The sequence below is a fragment of the Salmo salar genome, chromosome ssa15 (genome assembly GCF_905237065.1).
Source record: "Salmo salar chromosome ssa15, Ssal_v3.1, whole genome shotgun sequence".
Taxonomy (NCBI): domain Eukaryota; kingdom Metazoa; phylum Chordata; class Actinopteri; order Salmoniformes; family Salmonidae; genus Salmo; species Salmo salar.
Window position 1 is genome coordinate 84,602,977 of NC_059456.1, and position 23,892 is coordinate 84,626,868.

Below are 23,892 nucleotides of genomic sequence, written 5' to 3' on the forward strand. Positions count from 1 at the left end.
CAGTAGTACAGTCAGCCCTGGAGGTGGTGGGTGGCATCAGTAGTACAGTCAGCCCTGGAGGTGGTGGGTGACACCAGTAGTAAAGTCAGCCCTGGAGGTGGTGGGTGACACCAGTAGTACAGTCAGCCCTGGAGGTGGCATCAGTAGTACAGTCAGCCCTGGAGGTGGTGGGTGACACCAGTAGTAAAGTCAGCCCTGGAGGTGGTGGGTGACACCAGTAGTTCAGTCAGCCCTGGAGGTGGTGGGTGACATCAGTAGTACAGTCAGCCCTGGAGGTGGCATCAGTAGCACCCAAACACTTCCTGTTTCCGGTCACAATTTGCAGACTTGTTTACGCTGCTGTGCGTTTTTGTTGCCGATCTTACTTTGATACCTGACGGTTTTTTACTTTTTCATTACCGTATATTTTTACTTTTTCCCTCACTCAACTTTTTTCCTCACTCAACTTTTTTCATTCATCCCCGGAGGTTTTATCTGGACATGGTTCGTCAGGACTTCAAACAGCCGAAGCTAAGTAACATTAACATGATGCCTTCTAATTGCAGTCGTTGTATTTATAATATACAGGAGAACGATCGCCTTACGGCAAGGATAGCTGTGCTGCAAGCCCAGCTTCAGACGCGATCGTTAGGCAAGGGTAATTTCAGTGTAGGAAAGGATGAAACAGCGTCTGTGCCACCAGTAAGTACAGATAGTAACGTTAGTATAAACCCCCTCGCACGGTCCCCGCAGCCGGACATCTTTCTCATGGCTTCTGGAGGGAAACGCTGTAGGAATGCTCAACCGGTGTCGCTTATTCAGCCGACAGAAACTTTCAACCGGTTCTCCCCATTAAGCGAGTCGGAGTCGGAGGCCGAGACTTCTCTGGTCTCTACTCCTCCCGTTGTGGGGTCTGAGACGCCGACGGCTCCCACCATTAGCTCTGACAAATTGAAAACCCTAGTCATTGGCGACTCCATTACCCGCAGTATTAGACTTAAAACTAATCATCCAGCGATCATACACTGTTTACCAGGGGGCAGGGCTACCGACGTTAAGGCTAATCTAAAGACGGTGCTGGCTAAAGCTAAAACTGGCGAGTGTAGAGAGTATAGAGATATTGTTATCCACGTCGGCACCAACGATGTTAGGATGAAACAGTCAGAGGTCACCAAGCGCAACATAGCTTCAGCGTGTAAATCAGCTAGAAAGATGTGTCGGCATCGATTAATTGTCTCTGGCCCCCTCCCAGTTAGGGGGAGTGATGAGCTCTACAGCAGAGTCTCACAACTCAATCGCTGGTTGAAAACTGTTTTCTGCCCCTCCCAAAAGATAGAATTTGTAGATAATTGGCCCTCTTTCTGGGACTCACCCACAAACAGGACCAAGCCTGGCCTGTTGAGGAGTGACGGACTCCATCCTAGCTGGAGGGGTGCTCTCATCTTATCTACGAACATAGACAGGGCTCTAACTCCTCTAGCTCCACAATGAAATAGGGTGCAGGCCAGGCAGCAGGCTGTTAGCCAGCCTGCCAGCTTAGTGGAGTCTGCCACTAGCACAGTCAGTGTAGTCAGCTCAGCTTCCCCCATTGAGACCGTGTCTGTGCCTCGATCTAGGTTGGGCAAAATTAAAAATGGCGGTGTTCGCTTTAGCAATCTCACTAGTATAAAGACCTCCTCCATTCCTGCCATTATTGAAAGAGATTGTGATACCTCACATCTCAAAATTGGGTTACTTAATGTTAGATCCCTCACTTCCAAGGCAGTTATAGTCAATGAACTAATCACTGATAATAATCTTGATGTGATTGGCCTGACTGAAACATGGCTTAAGCCTGATGAATTTACTGTGTTAAATGAGGCCTCACCCCCAGGTTACATTAGTGACCATACCCCCGTGCATCCGGCAAAGGCGGAGGTGTTGCTAACATTTACGATAGCAAATTTCAATTTACAAAAAAAAAACAACAATGACGTTTTCGTCTTTTGAGCTTCTAGTCATGAAATCTATGCAGCCTACTCACTCACTTTTTATAGCTACTGTTTATAGGCCTCCTGGGCCATATGCAGTGTTCCTCACTGAGTTCCCTGAATTCCTATCGGATCTTGTAGTCATAGCAGATAATATTCTAATTTTTGGTGACTTTAACATTCACATGGAAAAGTCCACAGACCCACTCCAAAAGGCTTTCGGAGCCATCATCGACTCAGTGGGTTTTGTCCAACATGTCTCTGGACCTACTCACTGCCACAGTCATACTCTGGACCTAGTTTTGTCCCATGGAATAAATGTTGTGGATCTAAATGTTTTTCCTCATAATCCTGGACTATCGGACCACCATTTTATTACGTTTGCAATTGCAACAAATAATCTGCTCAGACCCCAACCAAGGAGCATTAAAAGTCGTGCTATAAATTCTCAGACAACCCAAAGATTCCTTGATGCCCTTCCAGACTGCCTCTGCCTACCCAAGGACGTCAGAGGACAAAAATCAGTTAACCACCTAACCGAGGAACTCAATTTAACCTTGCGCAATACCCTAGATGCAGTTGCACCCCTAAAAACTAAAAACATCTGTCATAAGAAACTAGCTCCCTGGTATACAGAAAATACACGAGCTCTGAAGCAAGCTTCCAGAAAATTGGAACGGAAATGGCGCCACACCAAACTGGAAGTCTTCCGACTAGCTTGGAAAGACAGTACCGTGCAGTATCGAAGAGCCCTTACTGCTGCTCGATCATCCTATTTTTCCAACTTAATTGAGGAAAATAAGAACAATCCGAAATTTCTTTTTGATACTGTCGCAAAGCTAACTAAAAAGCAGCCTTCGCAAATGGAGGATGGCTTTCACTTCAGCAGTAATAAATTTATGAACTTCTTTGAGGAAAAGATCATGATCATTAGAAAGCAAATTACAGACTCCTCTTTAAATCTGGGTATTCCTCCAAAGCTCCATTGTCCTGAGTCTGCACAACTCTGCCAGGACCTAGGATCAAGGGAGATACTAAAGTGTTTTAGTACTATATCTCTTGACGCAATGATGAAAATAATCATGGCCTCCAAACCCTCAAGCTGCATACTGGACCCTATTCCAACTAAACTACTGAAAGAGCTGCTTCCTGTGCTTGGCCCTCCTATGTTGAACATAATAAACGGCTCTCTATCCACCGGATGTGTACCAAGCTCACTAAAAGTGGCAGTAATAAAGCCTCTCTTGAAAAAGCCGAATCTTGATCCAGAAATTATAAAAAACTATCGGCCTATATCGAATCTTCCATTCCTCTCCAAAATCTTAGAAAAAGCTGTTGCACAGCAACTGACTGCCTTCCTGAAGACAAACAATGTATACGAAACGCTTCAGTCTGGTTTTAGACCCCATCATAGCACTGAGACTGCACTTGTGAAGGTGGTAAATGACCTTTTAATGACGTCAGACCGAGGCTCTGCATCTGTCCTCGTGCTCCTAGATCTTAGTGCCGCTTTTGATACCATCGATCACCACATTCTTTTGGAGAGATTGGAAACCCAAATTGGTCTACATGGACAAGTTCTGGCCTGGTTTAGATCTTATCTGTCGGAAAGATATCAGTTTGTCTCTGTGAATGGTTTGTCCTCTGACAAATCAATTGTAAATTTCGGTGTTCCTCAAGGTTCCGTTTTAGGACCACTATTGTTTTCACTATATATTTTACCTCTTGGGGATGTCATTCGAAAACATAATGTTAAATTTCACTGCTATGCAGACGACACACAGCTGTACATTTCAATGAAACATGGTGAAGCCCCAAAATTGCCCTCGCTAGAAGCCTGTGTTTCAGACATAAAGAAGTGGATGGCTGCAAACTTTCTACTTTTAAACTCGGACAAAACAGAGATGCTTGTTCTAGGTCCCAAGAAACAAAGAGATCTTCTGTTGAATCTGACAATTAATCTGGATGGTTGTACAGTCGTCTCAAATAAAACTGTGAAGGACCTCGGCGTTACTCTGGACCCTGATCTCTCTTTTGAAGAACATATCAAGACTGTTTCAAGGACAGCTTTTTTCCATCTACGTAACATTGCAAAAATCAGAAATTTTCTGTCCAAAAATGACGCAGAAAAATTAATCCATGCTTTTGTTACTTCTAGGCTGGACTACTGCAATGCTCTACTTTCCGGCTACCCGGATAAAGCACTAAATAAACTTCAGTTAGTGCTAAATACGGCTGCTAGAATCCTGACTAGAACCAAAAAATTTGATCATATTACTCCAGTGTTAGCCTCCCTACACTGGCTTCCTGTTAAGGCAAGGGCTGATTTCAAGGTTTTACTGCTAACCTACAAAGCATTACATGGGCTTGCTCCTACCTATCTTTCCGATTTGGTCCTGCCGTACATACCTACACGTACGCTACGGTCACAAGACGCAGGCCTCCTAATTGTCCCTAGAATTTCTAAGCAAACGGCTGGAGGTAGGGCTTTCTCCTATAGAGCTCCATTTTTATGGAATGGTCTGCCTACCAATGTGAGAGACGCAGACTCAGTCTCAACCTTTAAGTCTTTACTGAAGACTTATCTCTTCAGTAGGTCCTATGATTAAGTATAGTCTGGCCCAGGAGTGTGAAGGTGAACGGAAAGGCTGGAGCAACGAACCGCCCTTGCTGTCTCTGCCTTGCCGGTTCCCCTCTTTCCACTGGGATTCTCTGCCTCTAACCCTTTTACAGAGGCTGAGTCACTGGCCTACTGGTGTTCTTCCATGCCGTCCATGGGAGGGGTGCGTCACTTGAGTGGGTTGAGTCACTGACGTGGTCTTCCTGTCTGGGTTGGCGCCCCCCCCTTGGGTTGTGCCATGGCGGAGATCGTTGTGGGCTATACTCGGCCTTGTCTTAGGACGGTAAGTTGGTGGTTGGAGACATCCCTCTAGTGGTGTGGGGGCTGTGCTTTGGCAAAGTGGGTGGGGTTATATCCTGCCTGTTTGGCCCTGTCCGGGGTATCATCGGATGGGGCCACAGTGTCTTCTGATCCCTCCTGTCTCAGCCTCCAGTATTTATGCTGCAGTAGTTTATGTGTCGGGGGGCTAGGGTCAGTCTGTTACATCTGGAGTATTTCTCTTGTCTTATCCGGTGTCCTGTGTGTATTTAAATATGCTCTCTCTAATTCTCTCTTTCTCTCTTTCTGTCTTTCTCTCGGAGGACCTGAGCCCTAGGACCATGCCTCAGGACTACCTGGTATGATGACTCCTTGCTGTCCCCAGTCCACCTGGCCGTGCTGCTGCTCCAGTTTCAACTGTTCTGCCTGCGGCTATGGAACCCTGACCTGTTCACCGGACGTGCTTGTTGCACCCTCGACAACTACTATGATTATTATTATTTGACCATGCTGGTCATTTATGAACATTTTAACATTTTAACATTTTGACCATGTTCTGTTTTAATATCCACCCTGCACAGCCAGAAGAGGACTGGCCACCCCTCATAGCCTGGTTCCTCTCTAGGTTTCTTCCTAGGTTTTTGGCCTTTCTAGGGAGTTTTTCCTAGGGAGTTTTTCCTAGCCACCGTGCTTCTTTCACATGCTTTGCTTGCTGTTTGGGGTTTTAGGCTGGGTTTCTGTACAGCACTTTGAGAATATCAGCTGATGTACGAAGGGCTATATAAAAATAAATTTGATTTTGATTTGATGATAGTACAGTCAGCCCTGGAGGTGGTGGGTGACACCAGTAGTAAAGTCAGCCCTGGAGGTGGTGGGTGACACCAGTAGTTCAGTCAGCCCTGGAGGTGGTGGGTGACACCAGTAGTTCAGTCAGCCCTGGAGGTGGTGGGTGACACCAGTAGTACAGTCAGTCCTGGAGGTGGTGGGTGACACCAGTAGTACAGTCAGCCCTGGAGGTGGCATCAGTAGTACAGTCAGCCCTGGAGGTGGTGGGTGGCATCAGTAGTACAGTCAGCCCTGGAGGTGGTGGGTGACACCAGTAGTACAGTCAGCCCTGGAGGTGGCATCAGTAGTACAGTCAGCCCTGGAGGTGGTGGGTGACACCAGTAGTACAGTCAGCCCTGGAGGTGGCATCAGTAGCACAGTCAGCCCTGGAGGTGGTGGGTGACATCAGTAGTACAGTCAGCCCTGGAGGTGGCATCAGTAGTACAGTCAGCCCTGGAGGTGGTGGGTGACACCAGTAGTACAGTCAGCCCTGGAGGTGGCATCAGTAGTACAGTCAGCCCTGGAGGTGGTGGGTGACACCAGTAGTACAGTCAGCCCTGGAGGTGGCATCAGTAGCACAGTCAGCCCTGGAGGTGGTGGGTGACATCAGTAGTACAGTCAGCCCTGGAGGTGGCATCAGTAGTACAGTCAGCCCTGGAGGTGGTGGGTGACATCAGTAGTACAGTCAGCTCTGGAGGTGGTGGGTGGCATCAGTAGTACAGTCAGCCCTGGAGGTGGCATCATTAGTACAGTCAGACCTGGAGGTGACATCAGTAGTACAGTCAGCCCTGGAGGTGGTGGGTGACACCAGTAGTACAGTCAGCCCTGGAGGTGGCATCAGTATCACAGTCAGCCATGGAGGTGGTGGGTGACATCAGTAGTACAGTCAGCCCTGGAGGTGGTGGGTGACACCAGTAGTACAGTCAGCCCTGGAGGTGGCATCAGTAGTACAGTCAGCCCTGGAAGTGGTGGGTGGCATCAGTAGTACAGTCAGCCCGGGAGGTGGTGGGTGGCATCAGTAGTACAGTCAGCCCGGGAGGTGGTGGGTGGCATCAGTAGTACAGTCAGCCCTGGAGGTGGTGGGTGACACCAGTAGTACAGTCAGCCCTGGAGGTGGTGGGTGACACCAGTAGTACAGTCAGCCCTGGAGGTGGCATCAGTAGTACAGTCAGCCCTGGAGGTGGTGGGTGGCATCAGTAGTACAGTCAGTCCTGGAGGTGGTGGGTGGCATCAGTAGTACAGTCAGCCCTGGAGGTTGTGGGTGACACCAGTAGTAAAGTCAGCCCTGGAGGTGGTGGGTGACACCAGTAGTACAGTCAGCCCTGGAGGTGGTGGGTGGCATCAGTAGTACAGTCAGCCCTGGAGGTGGTGGGTGGCATCAGTAGTACAGTCAGCCCTGGAGGTGGTGGGTGACACCAGTAGTACAGTCAGCCCTGGAGCTGGTGGGTGACACCAGTAGTACAGTCAGCCCTGGAGGTGGTGGGTGACACCAGTAGTACAGTCAGCCCTGGAGGTGGCATCAGTAGTACAGTCAGCCCTGAAGGTGGTGGGTGACATCAGTAGTACAGTCAGCCCTGGAGGTGGTGGGTGGCATCAGTAGTCCAGTCAGCCCTGGAGGTGGTGGGTGACACCAGTAGTACAGTCAGCCCTGGAGGTGGTGGGTGGCATCAGTAGTACAGTCAGCCCTGGAGGTGGCATCAGTAGTACAGCTAGCCCTGGAGGTGGTGGGTGACACCAGTAGTACAGTCAGCCCTGGAGGTGGCATCAGTAGTACAGTCAGCCCTGGAGGTGGTGGGTGACACCAGTAGTACAGTCAGCCCTGGAGGTGGCATCAGTAGTACAGTCAGCCCTGGAGGTGGTGGGTGGCATCAGTAGTACAGTCAGCCCTGGAGGTGGTGGGTGACACCAGTAGTACAGTCAGCCCTGGAGGTGGCATCAGTAGCACAGTCAGCCCTGGAGGTGGTGGGTGACATCAGTAGTACAGTCAGCCCTGGAGGTGGTGGGTGACACCAGTAGTACATTCAGCCCTGGAGGAGGCATCAGTAGTACAGTCAGCCCTGGAGGTGGTGGGTGACATCAGTAGTACAGTCAGCCCTGGAGGTGGCATCAGTATTACAGTCAGCCCTGGAGGTGGTGGGTGGCATCAGTAGTACAGTCAGTCCTGGAGGTGGCATCAGTAGTACAGTCAGCCCTGGAGGTGGTGGGTGACATCAGTAGTACAGTCAGCCCTGGAGGTGGTGGGTGACACCAGTAGTACAGTCAGCCCTGGAGGTGGTGGGTGGCATCAGAAGTACAGTCAGCCCTGGAGGTGGCATCAGTAGTACAGTCAGCCCTGGTGGTGGTGGGTGACATCAGTAGTACAGTCAGCTCTGGAGGTGGTGGGTGGCATCAGTAGTACAGTCAGCCCTGGAGGTGGCATCATTAGTACAGTCAGCCCTGGAGGTGGCATCAGTAGTACAGTCAGCCCTGGAGGTGGTGGGTGGCATCAGTAGTACAGTCAGCCCTGGAGGTGGTGGGTGACACCAGTAGTACATTCAGCCCTGGAGGAGGCATCAGTAGTACAGTCAGCCCTGGAGGTGGTGGGTGACATCAGTAGTACAGTCAGCCCTGGAGGTGGTGGGTGGCATCAGTAGTACAGTCAGCCCTGGAGGTGGCATCAGTAGTACAGTCAGCCCTGGAGGTGGTGGGTGGCATCAGTAGTACAGTCAGCCCTGGAGGTGGCATCAGTAGTACAGTCAGCCCTGGAAGTGGTGGGTGGCATCAGTAGTACAGTCAGCCCGGGAGGTGGTGGGTGGCATCAGTAGTACAGTCAGCCCTGGAAGTGGTGGGTGGCATCAGTAGTACAGTCAGCCCTGGAAGTGGTGGGTGGCATCAGTAGTACAGTCAGCCCTGGAGGTGGTGGGTGACATCAGTAGTACAGTCAGCCCTGGAGGTGGTGGGTGACACCAGTAGTACAGTCAGCCCTGGAGGTGGTGGGTGACACCAGTAGTACAGTCAGCCCTGGAGGTGGTGGGTGACACCAGTAGTACAGTCAGCCCTGGAGGTGGCATCAGTAGTACAGTCAGCCCTGGAGGTGGTGGGTGGCATCAGTAGTACAGTCAGTCCTGGAGGTGGTGGGTGGCATCAGTAGTACAGTCAGCCCTGGAGGTGGTGGGTGACACCAGTAGTAAAGTCAGCCCTGGAGGTGGTGGGTGACACCAGTAGTACAGTCAGCCCTGGAGGTGGTGGGTGGCATCAGTAGTACAGTCAGCCCTGGAGGTGGTGGGTGACACCAGTAGTACAGTCAGCCCTGGAGGTGGTGGGTGACACCAGTAGTACAGTCAGCCCTGGAGGTGGCATCAGTAGTACAGTCAGCCCTGGAGGTGGTGGGTGACACCAGTAGTACAGTCAGCCCTGGAGGTGGCATCAGTAGTACAGTCATCCCTGGAGGTGGTGGGTGACATCAGTAGTACAGTCAGCCCTGGAGGTGGTGGGTGGCATCAGTAGTACAGTCAGCCCTGGAGGTGGTGGGTGACACCAGTAGTACAGTCAGCCCTGGAGGTGGTGGGTGGCATCAGTAGTACAGTCAGCCACTGGAGGTGGCATCAGTAGTACAGCTAGCCCTGGAGGTGGTGGGTGACACCAGTAGTACAGTCAGCCCTGGAGTTGGCATCAGTAGTACAGCTAGCCCTGGAGGTGGTGGGTGACACCAGTAGTACAGTCAGCCCTGGAGGTGGCATCAGTAGTACAGTCAGCCCTGGAGGTGGTGGGTGACACCAGTAGTACAGTCAGCCCTGGAGGTGGCATCAGTAGTACAGTCAGCCCTGGAGGTGGTGGGTGGCATCAGTAGTACAGTCAGCCCTGGAGGTGGTGGGTGACACCAGTAGTACAGTCAGCCCTGGAGGTGGCATCAGTAGCACAGTCAGCCCTGGAGGTGGTGGGTGACATCAGTAGTACAGTCAGCCCTGGAGGTGGTGGGTGACACCAGTAGTACATTCAGCCCTGGAGGAGGCATCAGTAGTACAGTCAGCCCTGGAGGTGGTGGGTGACATCAGTAGTACAGTCAGCCCTGGAGGTGGCATCAGTAGTACAGTCAGCGGTGGAGGTGGTGGGTGGCATCACTAGTACAGTCAGTCCTGGAGGTGCCATCAGTAGTACAGTCAGCCCTGGAGGTGGTGGGTGACATCAGTAGTACAGTCAGCCCTGGAGGTGGTGGGTGACACCAGTAGTACAGTCAGCCCTGGAGGTGGTGGGTGGCATCAGAAGTACAGTCAGCCCTGGAGGTGGCATCAGTAGTACAGTCAGCCCTGGAGGTGGTGGGTGACATCAGTAGTACAGTCAGCTCTGGAGGTGGTGGGTGGCATCAGTAGTACAGTCAGCCCTGGAGGTGCCATCATTAGTACAGTCAGCCCTGGAGGTGGCATCAGTAGTACAGTCAGCCCTGGAGGTGGTGGGTGGCATCAGTAGTACAGTCAGCCCTGGAGGTGGTGGGTGACACCAGTAGTACATTCAGCCCTGGAGGAGGCATCAGTAGTACAGTCAGCCCTGGAGGTGGTGGGTGACATCAGTAGTACAGTCAGCCCTGGAGGTGGCGGGTGACACCAGTAGTACAGTCAGCCCTGGAGGTGGCATCAATAGCACAATCAGCCCTGGAGGTGGTGGGTGACATCAGTAGTACAGTCAGCCCTGGAGGTGGTGGGTGACACCAGTAGTACATTCAGCCCTGGAGGAGGCATCAGTAGTACAGTCAGCCCTGGAGGTGGTGGGTGACATCAGTAGTACAGTCAGCCCTGGAGGTGGCATCAGTAGTACAGTCAGCCCTGGAGGTGGCATCAGTAGTACAGTCAGTCCTGGAGGTGGTGGGTGGCATCAGTAGTACAGTCAGTCCTGGAGGTGGCATCAGTAGTACAGTCAGCCCTGGAGGTGGTGGGTGACATCAGTAGTACAGTCAGCCCTGGAGGTGGTGGGTGACACCAGTAGTACAGTCAGCCCTGGAGGTGGTGGGTGGCATCAGAAGTACAGTCAGCCCTGGAGGTGGCATCAGTAGTACAGTCAGCCCTGGAGGTGGTGGGTGACATCAGTAGTACAGTCAGCCCTGGAGGTGGCATCAGTAGTACAGTCAGCCCTGGAGGTGGCATCAGTAGTACAGTCAGCCCTGGAGATGGCATCAGTAGTACAGTCAGCCCTGGAGGTGGTGGGTGGCATCAGTAGTACAGTCAGCCCTGGAGGTGGTGGGTGACATCAGTAGTACAGCCAGCCTTGGAGGTGGTGGGTGGCATCAGTAGTACAGTCAGCCCTGGAGGTGGTGGGTGGCATCAGTAGTACAGTCAGCCCTGGAGGTGGTGGGTGACACCAGTAGTACAGTCAGCCCTGGAGGTGGTGGGTGACACCAGTAGTACAGTCAGCCCTGGAGGTGGCATCAGTAGTACAGTCAGCCCTGGAGGTGGTGGGTGGCATCAGTAGTACAGTCAGTCCTGGAGGTGGTGGGTGACACCAGTAGTAAAGTCAGCCCTGGAGGTGGTGGGTGACACCAGTAGTACAGTCAGTCCTGGAGGTGGTGGGTGACACCAGTAGTACAGTCAGCCCTGGAGGTGGTGGGTGGCACCAGTAGTAAAGTCAGCCCTGGAGGTGGTGGGTGACACCAGTAGTACAGTCAGCCCTGGAGGTGGTGGGTGGCACCAGTAGTACAGTCAGCCCTGGAGGTGGTTCACCAGTAGTACAGTCAGCCCTGGAGGTGGTGGGTGACACCAGTAGTACAGTCAGCCCTGGAGGTGGCATCAGTAGTACAGTCAGCCCTGGAGGTGGTGGGTGACACCAGTAGTACAGTCAGCCCTGGAGGTGGTTCATCAGTAGTACAGTCAGCCCTGGAGGTGGTGGGTGACACCAGTAGTACAGTCAGCCCTGGAGGTGGTGGGTGGCATCAGTAGTACAGTCAGCCACTGGAGGTGGTGGGTGCATCAGTAGTACAGCTAGCCCTGGAGGTGGTGGGTGACACCAGTAGTACAGTCAGCCACTGGAGGTGGCATCAGTAGTACAGCTAGCCCTGGAGGTGGTGGGTGACACCAGTAGTACAGTCAGCCCTGGAGGTGGCATCAGTAGTACAGTCAGCCCTGGAGGTGGTGGGTGACACCAGTAGTACAGTCAGCCCTGGAGGTGGCATCAGTAGTACAGTCAGCCCTGGAGGTGGTGGTCATCAGTAGTACAGTCAGCCCTGGAGGTGGTGGGTGACACCAGTAGTACAGTCAGCCCTGGAGGTGGCATCAGTAGCACAGTCAGCCCTGGAGGTGGTGGGTGGCATCAGTAGTACAGTCAGCCCTGGAGGTGGTGGGTGACACCAGTAGTACAGTCAGCCCTGGAGGAGGCATCAGTAGCACAGTCAGCCCTGGAGGTGGTGGGTGACATCAGTAGTACAGTCAGCCCTGGAGGTGGCATCAGTGGTACAGTCAGCGGTGGAGGTGGTGGGTGGCATCACTAGTACAGTCAGTCCTGGAGGTGCCATCAGTAGTACAGTCAGCCCTGGAGGTGGTGGGTGACATCAGTAGTACAGTCAGCCCTGGAGGTGGTGGGTGACACCAGTAGTACAGTCAGCCCTGGAGGTGGTGGGTGGCATCAGAAGTACATTCAGCCCTGGAGGTGGCATCAGTAGTACAGTCAGCCCTGGAGGTGGTGGGTGACATCAGTAGTACAGTCAGCTCTGGAGGTGGTGGGTGGCATCAGTAGTACAGTCAGCCCTGGAGGTGCCATCATTAGTACAGTCAGCCCTGGAGGTGGCATCAGTAGTACAGTCAGCCCTGGAGGTGGTGGGTGGCATCAGTAGTACAGTCAGCCCTGGAGGTGGTGGGTGACACCAGTAGTACATTCAGCCCTGGAGGAGGCATCAGTAGTACAGTCAGCCCTGGAGGTGGTGGGTGACATCAGTAGTACAGTCAGCCCTGGAGGTGGCGGGTGACACCAGTAGTACAGTCAGCCCTGGAGGTGGCATCAATAGCACAATCAGCCCTGGAGGTGGTGGGTGACATCAGTAGTACAGTCAGCCCTGGAGGTGGTGGGTGACACCAGTAGTACATTCAGCCCTGGAGGAGGCATCAGTAGTACAGTCAGCCCTGGAGGTGGTGGGTGACATCAGTAGTACAGTCAGCCCTGGAGGTGGCATCAGTAGTACAGTCAGCCCTGGAGGTGGCATCAGTAGTACAGTCAGTCCTGGAGGTGGTGGGTGGCATCAGTAGTACAGTCAGTCCTGGAGGTGGCATCAGTAGTACAGTCAGCCCTGGAGGTGGTGGGTGACATCAGTAGTACAGTCAGCCCTGGAGGTGGTGGGTGACACCAGTAGTACAGTCAGCCCTGGAGGTGGTGGGTGGCATCAGAAGTACAGTCAGCCCTGGAGGTGGCATCAGTAGTACAGTCAGCCCTGGAGGTGGTGGGTGACATCAGTAGTACAGTCAGCCCTGGAGGTGGCATCAGTAGTACAGTCAGCCCTGGAGGTGGCATCAGTAGTACAGTCAGCCCTGGAGATGGCATCAGTAGTACAGTCAGCCCTGGAGGTGGTGGGTGGCATCAGTAGTACAGTCAGCCCTGGAGGTGGTGGGTGACATCAGTAGTACAGCCAGCCTTGGAGGTGGTGGGTGGCATCAGTAGTACAGTCAGCCCTGGAGGTGGTGGGTGGCATCAGTAGTACAGTCAGCCCTGGAGGTGGTGGGTGACATCAGTAGTACAGTCAGCCCTGGAGGTGGTGGGTGGCATCAGTAGTACAGTCAGCCCTGGAGGTGGCATCAGTAGTACAGTCAGCCCTGGAAGTGGTGGGTGGCATCAGTAGTACAGTCAGCCCGGGAGGTGGTGGGTGGCATCAGTAGTACAGTCAGCCCTGGAGGTGGCATCAGTAGTACAGTCAGCCCTGGAGGTTGTGGGTGGCATCAGTAGTACAGTCAGCCCTGGAGGTGGTAGGTGACACCAGTAGTACAGTCAGCCCTGGAGGTGGCATCAGTAGTACAGTCAGCCCTGGAGGTGGTGGGTGACATCAGCAGTACAGTCAGCTCTGGAGGTGGTGGGTGGCATCAGTAGTACAGTCAGCCCTGGAGGTGGCATCATTAGTACAGTCAGCCCTGGAGGTGGCATCAGTAGTACAGTCAGCCCTGGAGGTGGTGGGTGGCATCAGTAGTACGGTCAGCCCTGGAGAGGGTGGGTGACATCAGTAGTACAGTCAGCCCTGGAGGTGGTGGGTGGCATCAGTAGTACAGTCAGCCCTGGAGGTGGCATCAGTAGTACAGTCAGCCCTGGAAGTGGTGGGTGGCATCAGTAGTACAGTCAGCCCTGGAGGTGGTGGGTGGCATCAGTAGTACAGTCAGCCCTGGAGGTGGCATCAGTAGTACAGTCAGCCCTGGAGGTGGTGGGTGGCATCAGTAGTACAGTCAGCCCTGGAGGTGGTGGGTGACACCAGTAGTACAGTCAGCCCTGGAGGTGGCATCATTAGCACAGTCAGCCCTGGAGGTGGTGGGTGACATCAGTAGTACAGTCAGCCCTGGAGGTGGTGGGTGACACAAGTAGTACATTCAGCCCTGGAGGAGGCATCAGTAGTACAGTCAGCCCTGGAGGTGGTGGGTGACATCAGTAGTACAGTCAGCCCTGGAGGTGGCATCAGTAGTACAGTCAGCCCTGGAGGTGGTGGGTGGCATCAGTAGTACAGTCAGTCCTGGAGGTGGCATCAGTAGTACAGTCAGCCCTGGAGGTGGTGGGTGACATCTGTAGTACAGGCAGCCCTGGAGGTGGTGGGTGACACCAGTAGTACAGTCAGCCCTGGAGGTGGTGGGTGGCATCAGAAGTACAGTCAGCCCTGGAGGTGGCATCAGTAGTACAGTCAGCCCTGGAGGTGGTTGGTGACATCAGTAGTACAGTCAGCTCTGGAGGTGGTGGGTGGCATCAGTAGTACAGTCAGCCCTGGAGGTGGCATCATTAGTACAGTCAGCCCTGGAGGTGGCATCAGTAGTACAGTCAGCCCTGGAGGTGGTGGATGTCATCAGTAGTACAGTCAGCCCTGGAGGTGGCATCAGTAGTACAGTCAGCCCTGGAGGTGGTGGGTGGCATCAGTAGTACAGTCAGCCCTGGAGGTGGTGGGTGACATCAGTAGTACAGTCAGCCCTGGAGGTGGTGGGTGGCATCAGTAGTACAGTCAGCCCTGGAGGTTGTGGGTGGCATCAGTAGTACAGTCAGCCCTGGAGGTGGCGGGTGGCATCAGTAGTACAGTCAGCCCTGGAGGTGGTGGGTGACATCAGTAGTACAGTCAGCCCTGGAGGTGGTGGGTGACATCAGTAGTACAGTCAGCCCTGGAGGTGGTGGGTGACATCAGTAGTACAGTCAGCCCTGGAGGTGGTGGGTGGCATCAGTAGGAGAGTCAGCCCTGGAGGAGGTGGGTGGCATCAGTAGTACAGTCAGCCCTGGAGGTGGTGGGTGGCATCAGTAGTACAGTCAGCCCTGGAGGTGGCATCAGTAGTACAGTCAGCCCTGGAGGTTGTGGGTGGCATCAGTAGTACAGTCAGCCGTGGAGGTGGTGGGTGGCATCAGTAGTACAGTCAGCCCTGGAGGTGGTGGGTGACATCAGTAGTACAGTCAGCCCTGGAGGTGGTGGGTGGCATCAGTAGTACAGTCAGCCCTGGAGGTGGCATCAGTAGTACAGTCAGCCCTGGAGGTGGTGGGTGGCATCAGTAGTACAGTCAGCCCTGGAGGTGGTGGGTGACACCAGTAGTACAGTCAGCCCTGGAGGAGGCATCATTATCACAGTCAGCCCTGGAGGTGGTGGGTGACATCAGTAGTACAGTCAGCCCTGGAGGTGGTGGGTGACACAAGTAGTACATTCAGCCCTGGAGGAGGCATCAGTAGTACAGTCAGCCCTGGAGGTGGTGGGTGACATCAGTAGTACAGTCAGCCCTGGAGGTGGCATCAGTAGTACAGTCAGCCCTGGAGGTGGTGGGTGGCATCAGTAGTACAGTCAGTCCTGGAGGTGGCATCAGTAGTACAGTCAGCCCTGGAGGTGGTGGGTGACATCTGTAGTACAGTCAGCCCTGGAGGTGGTGGGTGGCATCAGAAGTACAGTCAGCCCTGGAGGTGGCATCAGTAGTACAGTCAGCCCTGGAGGTGGTTGGTGACATCAGTAGTACAGTCAGCTCTGGAGGTGGTGGGTGGCATCAGTAGTACAGTCAGCCCTGGAGGTGGCATCATTAGTACAGTCAGCCCTGGAGGTGGCATCATTAGTACAGTCAGCCCTGGAGGTGGCATCAGTAGTACAGTCAGCCCTGGAGGTGGTGGGTGGCATCAGTAGTACAGTCAGCCCTGGAGGTGGCATCAGTAGTACAGTCAGCCCTGGAGGTGGCATCAGTAGTACAGTCAGCCCTGGAGGTGGTGGGTGACATCAGTAGTACAGTCAGACCTGGAGGTGGTGGGTGGCATCAGTAGTACAGTCAGCCCTGGAGGTTGTGGGTGGCATCAGTAGTACAGTCAGCCCTGGAGGTGGTGGGTGGCATCAGTAGTACAGTCAGTCCTGGAGGTGGTGGGTGACATCAGTAGTACAGTCAGCCCTGGAGGTGGTGGGTGGCATCAGTAGTACAGACAGCCCTGGAGGTGGTGGGTGACATCAGTAGTACAGTCAGCCCTGGAGGTGGTGGGTGGCATCAGTAGGAGAGTCAGCCCTGGAGGAGGTGGGTGGCATCAGTAGTACAGTCAGCCCTGTAGGTGGTGGGTTGCATCAGTAGTACAGTCAGCCCTGTAGGTGGTGGGTGGCATCAGTAGTACAGTCAGCCCTGGAGGTGGTGGGTGGCATCAGTAGTACAGTCAGCCCTGGAGGTGGTGGGTGGCATCAGCAGTACAGTCAGCCCTGGATTTGGTGGGTGACACCAGTAGTACAGTCAGCCCTGGAGGTGGCATCAGTAGTACAGTCAGCCCTGGAGGTGGTGGGTGACATCAGTAGTACAGTCAGCATTGGAGGTGGCATCAGTAGTATAGTCAGCCCTGGATGTGGTGGGTGACACCAGTAGTACAGTCAGCCCTGGAGGTGGCATCAGTAGTAGTCAGCCCTGGAGGTGGCATCAGTAGTACAGTCAGCCCTGGAGGTGGCATCAGTAGTACAGTCAGCCCTGGAGGTGACACCAGTAGTACAGTCAGCCCTGGAGGTGGCATCAGTAGTACAGTCAGTCCTGGAGGTGGCATCAGTAGTACAGTCAGCCCTGGAGGTGGCATCAGTAGTACAGTCAGCCCTGGGGGTGGTGGGTGACAATAGTAGACTGGCAGGTAGCTCTGTTAATTGTGCCATTGTCTCCTGGTTGAAAGGAGTGTGGCACAGCACCAAGCTCTCTTTTGTGCTTGATACGGAGGACAAGGCAGCTGATTGGCAGGGTTGTCAGAACAGGGTTAATCATGCATGACGATATGCATGCTCTGCCAATCTGGGATGTTTGAGAAGATGGAGAGCATTGACTTTACATTGCTCTGACGTTGCACATGAAATTAAGCTTGAAGAGCAACTATAAGAGTTTGATAATGTTCTTTCAAGGCTGTACAATGGCTCCTGCACTTTTTTTCTAAGTAATTAAAAGGGAAGCACTGCAGCAATGAGGTGTGAATTCAGTACGTTCTGTACTGTACGGTAGAAACAGATGATAAACGCTCATTCAAGCACAAAACAGCCTTAAAATATATTCCTTACTTCAAAGGAAGCTTATGCTGGCATCCAACCACTGAAAACGACAATAAGTAATGACTAACATCTTGAGCATTTTTGCTGAAAACAAATCCCAGCCAATGGCAAATACAGAAATCAGAAATCCGGTCATGACTCCAGCTGCTTTGATGTTGCAGAGGACAAAGCAGATACATGGGGATGGCTGGAATGGAAAACACTATCTATCTATAAACGCAGAAATAACCATTCCTGGTTTAAGTTAATCTTATGAATGGATTAATGTTTCCACATTGTTATCTGTTTGGAGGCGCTGTGTGAGGCTTTTCACTGTGATATTATGGGCCCAGTTACATTCCTGACACGTGGGAAAATGCAGAGGCAGGATCCTGTCAGAGGAAGGGCTGTAGATTGACAGGTGTGTAATCGTGGTGGCTCGGAAGGAGGGCCTGTTTCATGAGGCAATGACTGGCCCTATCTCACTAAATGGTCCCTGGCACTGTTTCTCCTCAGTGATAAAGACACTTGCATGCAGAGGGCCAGGGGTGGAGGGCTTCTGATGGCACTGTAACTGCAGTCAGGTGCAGGTAGGCTGCAGGAGGCACAGCTGGATGTTTGATTGATCCAATCCAAGCCATGTCTGGCAATTCCATACAAATATGCATAATAATAAGGCTTTTGTTTGGAAGATATTACTTTCTGATAATAGGGTGATTATATTCTGGCCACTTACACCTATACACATAAATGTAGTTACCTTTTGCACGTCAGACTGTGGAATGAAACAGAATGCAGGGGGTGAAATAGCAGCACAGATTTGATAACTTATCACTTTGGAGAGAAAGGTTTCTCTGCTCCTTTAGGAGAGACAGGATGGCTTTGCCTGGTGGAGTCAGTCTCTTGAGCACCATTTTCCTGCTGTGGCAATGAGGCACATTGGCGATCATATCAGTTTTTCAAGGCAGATTTATCTGGCCCAGGACAGGGGTCCTAGCCCCCTCACAGAGTTACTCCATTCTGTACTCCGGAGGGGCAGCAATATTGTGCCCAAGGCCATGTGAAATCTTCTCAGTAGATTACATACTCCCCCTCAGTACCCCTGTATTTCCCACTTCAAGGAAAGCCCATTGATGCTTGCAGCGTGATCAAATAATTCAATGACACTCTCATTTTTCTCAGGCATCCTTCTCCACTGACGTTTATTTAGGGGCTTCTATATACACAACACTTAAAGAAAAAAAATTATGTTTTAGCAGATTTAATCATAGGTCATAGGTACCATATGGCAGGCTTGTCACACCCTGACCATAGAGAGCCCTTGGTTCTCTATGGTGTTGTGGTCAGGGCGTGACTAGGGGGTGTTCTAGTCTTTTAATTTCTATGTTGGTGCTCTTGGTATGGTTCCCAATTAGAGGCAGCTGATGTTCGTTGTCTCTAATTGGGGATCATACTTAAGGTGTCATTGTTCCCACCTGCTTTGTGGGATATTGTTTTGTGTATGTGCATGTAGCACCACTACTTTCACGTTTCGTTGTTGGTTTATTGTTTTGTAGAAGTTTCACTATTTATTAAAAGATGTGGAACTCTAATCATGCTGCGCCTTGGTCCGTCTCTCATCACGTTCGTGACAAGGCTGCACTAACTCTTTAGATGTAAGTATTTCAGCATCCAGACTGAAGATAGAGCTGCATAAAACGTAGAGTGCCAATGCAGCACTATAACTAATGCATGTCATCTGTTGACATTCTCATGACAGACGACCTGTCGGGTTATTCCCTGTTGCCATAACACTAAGTTACTCATGATGTCTGGAAACACAATATCAGTCTACACCTTGGACAAATCTATTAGGGATGTGGCTGGGAGCTGTGTTTGCAGTTTACACCCTTCTCCCTTTGTTCATCAGGCCCAGAATAGCTCAGCAACCCTGTCCCAATGGGAGACAGAATGATGTTCCAAATAAGACATTGTAAAAGAAAAGCTTTTTGTGCTTTTGCAGGAGAATAATCCTGATGTTCACCACAGAGAGTAAATGTATATGACAATCTTCCAATCTTATACATATTATCTTCTCTGTTTTTGCAGTTAGTGCTTTTTGATTAATGCATTTTGTTTTCTACTGCTGTAGTAAATCAGTCCGTACTGTCTAACAACTCATTCAGATGACCTATATGATCAGACACGAAGACACATTTAATCCCATTGAGAATATGATATAATTGATATGGGAAAAGCACTCCGAGGCACACACTCAGGCATTGTGTTGATGTTCTCAAGATGCCTCTCCCTGATCCTTGCATGTAGCCATGCTTTCTGTGCACAGCTGTGAGTCCCAGCTGCCTTTACACTCAGTTGACTCCAACCACTCTACCACAGCCCCGGGCCCCGAGGGCAAGACATCTGTAGTACAGTCACTCACTGGGAGGCCTCCTCTATTAGTCACATGTCATAAACAAACAAATAGAACACACCAATAAAAACATAAACAGGAGTTGATGAATAATTCATAAAGCACTTGAAAACAGAACATTGTCCACTCCATGTGTCTTATCGCATCTGATGTTGGGGGTTTGATATTGCTGGAAGATCTACTAGGAGACAACTGCACTCATATGTTGTCTTGTTTAAACAATGTATAACTAGGTAATGTACTTTCAAAAAATCAAAGGTCAATGCTGTCACAAGGATCTTGAGAACCCTCTCCTTAGCCACTTGAACAGCACCATCTCTTTCTTGTTGTGTAACAATGTTTCCTTTGCTTGTCTCCTTCACAGATGTACATCCAGACCACGACTTTGACCATCTCTGTGAGCCTGAGTGCCTCTGTGTCTCTGGGGATGCTCTACATGCCAAAGGTCTACGTGGTCCTCTTCCACCCGGAGCAGAACGTGCCCAATCGCAAGCGCAGCCTCAAGGCTGTAGTCACCGCAGCCACCATGTCCAACAAGTTCCCCACTAAGGGTGGCCTCCGTCCCAACGGAGAGGCCAAGTCTGAGCTGTGTGAAAGCCTGGAGACACAAGGTTAGCAGCGAAGACCTCAGGGTTAGGGATGGAGTGAGGGGGAAATGGAGATCAGGGGGAAGAGAGGATAAAGGGACACAAGTTTAGTTTTTACAACACTCGGTCCTTGAGTTTATGCCTTAAAGTCAGTTGGATGGAGTTTTGAGGGGAAAGTATCAGGCTTGAAAAATGAAAAGCAATGCACTTGCCTTTATATAAACTCAATTGATGGCATTGTTATTTTACACCTCAACAGCTTTGTGAAATTATCTGGTGTTATTTTCAGGATGTAGGGAATTGGTAGTGCATTTTGTTTCATGCCAACCCTAGTAGCATCAAGCATTGGCTGGTGCTCTGAAACGTGGCACTGTCGGCAAACAGGACATAAAGAACAGCACAGGGTGAGATGGATCGATAGGAAAGGCTTCACATTCAGGTATCATACTGCAGAGATGGCCATTCGTATTAACTTTCCAGTCTCCATTGGTGCAATAGGAGGCAAGATTATTGCTCCAGCACTTCAGCCCCATCCTACAGTAACACAGCTGCCGTGGTCGGAATGATCAAAATCCCTAAATGTAAAAACGTATTCCAAATCATGAGAAAATAAGTTGATTTATGGATAATCACGCTCATTCATCCATACAGAATGACGTTTTCCTGTATATAATGCATCATCAGTCAATATTCCCATTACCTTTGGAGAACCAAAGCCAATGTTGAGAACATGTTCTGATTCCTCTATCATAGTGCTATTTGAAATATGCAGTTGCACTTCCTCTGAATGTGTAGGAGACAGGAGATGAAACTCTCAATATGGGGTATGTCAAAGAGACTGCGACAAGGAGATGAACAGAGTTAGAAAAAATGGCATGCCATTTGGGAATCGAAAAAATGATTATAGCACCCATGGAAAATGCTCCCCCAATTTCACAGTTTGACATCTATACCATGACCCATCTGGCCCAAGTCGGAGGACTAACAGCTGCTCTTTGTGCTTGTGTGTCAGCCTGTGACGAGGGAGGAGAGCACTGTGAGGGAATTTAGACGCTCAGGTAACGGATGGAGAGCCTGACAATCAGCTTGCCTCTCACTCTGTATGACTGACCACTTCTCCCCCATTTACTTTGTGCCAATGTTCAGTTGCCCCCCCCCCCCCCACCTACCACTCCCCCACTACACATCCAATCCTCCAGTACTGTTGTCCGACACACTCTCCCTCTCCCCCACTACACATCCCACCCTCACGTACTGTTGCCTCCCACACCCTCCCTCTCCACCACAACACATCTCACCTTCCAGTACTGTTACGCCACACCCTCCCGTTACGCCACACCCTCCCTCTCCCCCCACTATACATCCTTCCGTCCAGTACTGTTTCCCACCACACTCTCCCTCTCCCCCACTACACATCCCACCCTCACGTACTGTTGCCTCCCACACCCTCCCTCTCCACCACAACACATCTCACCTTCCAGTACTGTTACGCCACACCCTCCCGTTACGCCACACCCTCCCTCTCCCCCACTATACATCCTTCCGTCCAGTACTGTTTCCCACCACACCCTCCCTCTCCCCCACTATACATCCTTCCGTCCAGTACTGTTTCCCACCACACCCTCCCTCTCCCCCCACTATACATCCATCCATCCAGTACTGTTTCCCACCACACCCTCCCTCTCCCCCACTATACATCCATCCATCTAGTACTGTTTCCCACCACACCCTCCCTCTCCCCCACTATACATCCATCCATCCAGTACTGTTTCCCACCACACCCTCCCTCTCCCCCACTATACATCCATCCATCTAGTACTGTTTCCCACCACACCCTCCCTCTCCCCCACTATACATCCATCCATCCACTACTGTTTCCCACCACACCCTCCCTCTCCCCCCACTACACATCCACCCTCCAGTACTGTTGCCCCCCACACCCTACCTCTCCTCCCACTACACCCTCCAGTGTAGTGGGCCCCCACACCCACTACACATTCCACCCTACAGTACTGTTGCCCCCCACACACTCCCTCACCCCACACCATCCAACTCTCCCCACTAAACAGTGTACTGGCCCCCCACACCCTCCCTCCCTCTCCCCCCACTACACATCCCACCCTCCAGTGTACTGGCCCCCCACACCCTCCCTCTCCCCCCACTACACATCCCACCCTCCAGTGTACTGGCCCCCCACACCCTCCCTCTCCCCCCACTAAACATCCCACCCTCCAGTGTACTGGCCCCCCACACCCTCCCTCTCCCCCCACTACACATCCCACCCACCAGTACTGTTGTCCCCAACACCATCCCACTCCCCCACCACACATCCCACCCACCAGTACTGTTATCCCCAACACCATCCCACTCCCCCCCACCACACATCCCACCCACCAGTACTGTTATCCCCAACACCATCCCACTCCCCCCACCACACATCCCACCCACCAGTACTGTTATCCCCAACACCATCCCACTCCCCCCACCACACATCCCACCCACCAGTACTGTTATCCCCAACACCATCCCACTCCCCCACCACACATCCCACCCACCAGTACTGTTATCCCCAACACCATCCCACTCCCCCCACCACACATCCCACCCACCAGTACTGTTATCCCCAACACCATCCCACTCCCCCCACCACACATCCCACCCTCCAGTGTACTGGCCCCCCACACCCTCCCTCTCCCCCCACTAAACATCCCACCCTCCAGTGTACTGGCCCCCCACACCCTCCCTCTCCCCCCACTACACATCCCACCCACCAGTACTGTTGTCCCCAACACCATCCCACTCCCCCCACCACACATCCCACCCACCAGTACTGTTATCCCCAACACCATCCCACTCCCCCCACCACACATCCCACCCACCAGTACTGTTATCCCCAACACCATCCCACTCCCCCCACCACACATCCCACCCACCAGTACTGTTATCCCCAACACCATCCCACTCCCCCCACCACACATCCCACCCACCAGTACTGTTATCCCCAACACCATCCCACTCCCCCACCACACATCCCACCCACCAGTACTGTTATCCCCAACACCATCCCACTCCCCCCACCACACATCCCACCCACCAGTACTGTTATCCCCAACACCATCCCACTCCCCCCACCACACATCCCACCCTCCAGTGTACTGGCCCCCCACACCCTCCCTCTCCCCCCCACTAAACATCCCACCCTCCAGTGTACTGGCCCCCCACACCCTCCCTCTCCCCCCACTACACATCCCACCCACCAGTACTGTTGTCCCCAACACCATCCCACTCCCCCCACCACACATCCCACCCACCAGTACTGTTATCCCCAACACCATCCCACTCCCCCCACCACACATCCCACCCACCAGTACTGTTATCCCCAACACCATCCCACTCCCCCCACCACACATCCCACCCACCAGTACTGTTATCCCCAACACCATCCCACTCCCCCCCACCACACATCCCACCCACCAGTACTGTTATCCCCAACACCATCCCACTCCCCCACCACACATCCCACCCACCAGTACTGTTATCCCCAACACCATCCCACTCCCCCCACCACACATCCCACCCACCAGTACTGTTATCCCCAACAC

General features: G+C 52.3%; 1 protein-coding gene across 1 annotated transcript in view; it reads left to right on the forward strand.

Annotated features, from left to right (window-relative positions):
- LOC106572369 (metabotropic glutamate receptor 4) overlaps nt 1–23,892 on the forward strand; it is a 189,921-nt gene that overhangs the window by 161,596 nt on the left and 4,433 nt on the right. The window contains exon 8 of the mRNA XM_045696173.1: nt 20,068–20,314. Coding sequence (XP_045552129.1) covers nt 20,068–20,314 — 247 coding nt within the window. The remainder of the gene's footprint in view (nt 1–20,067; nt 20,315–23,892) is intronic.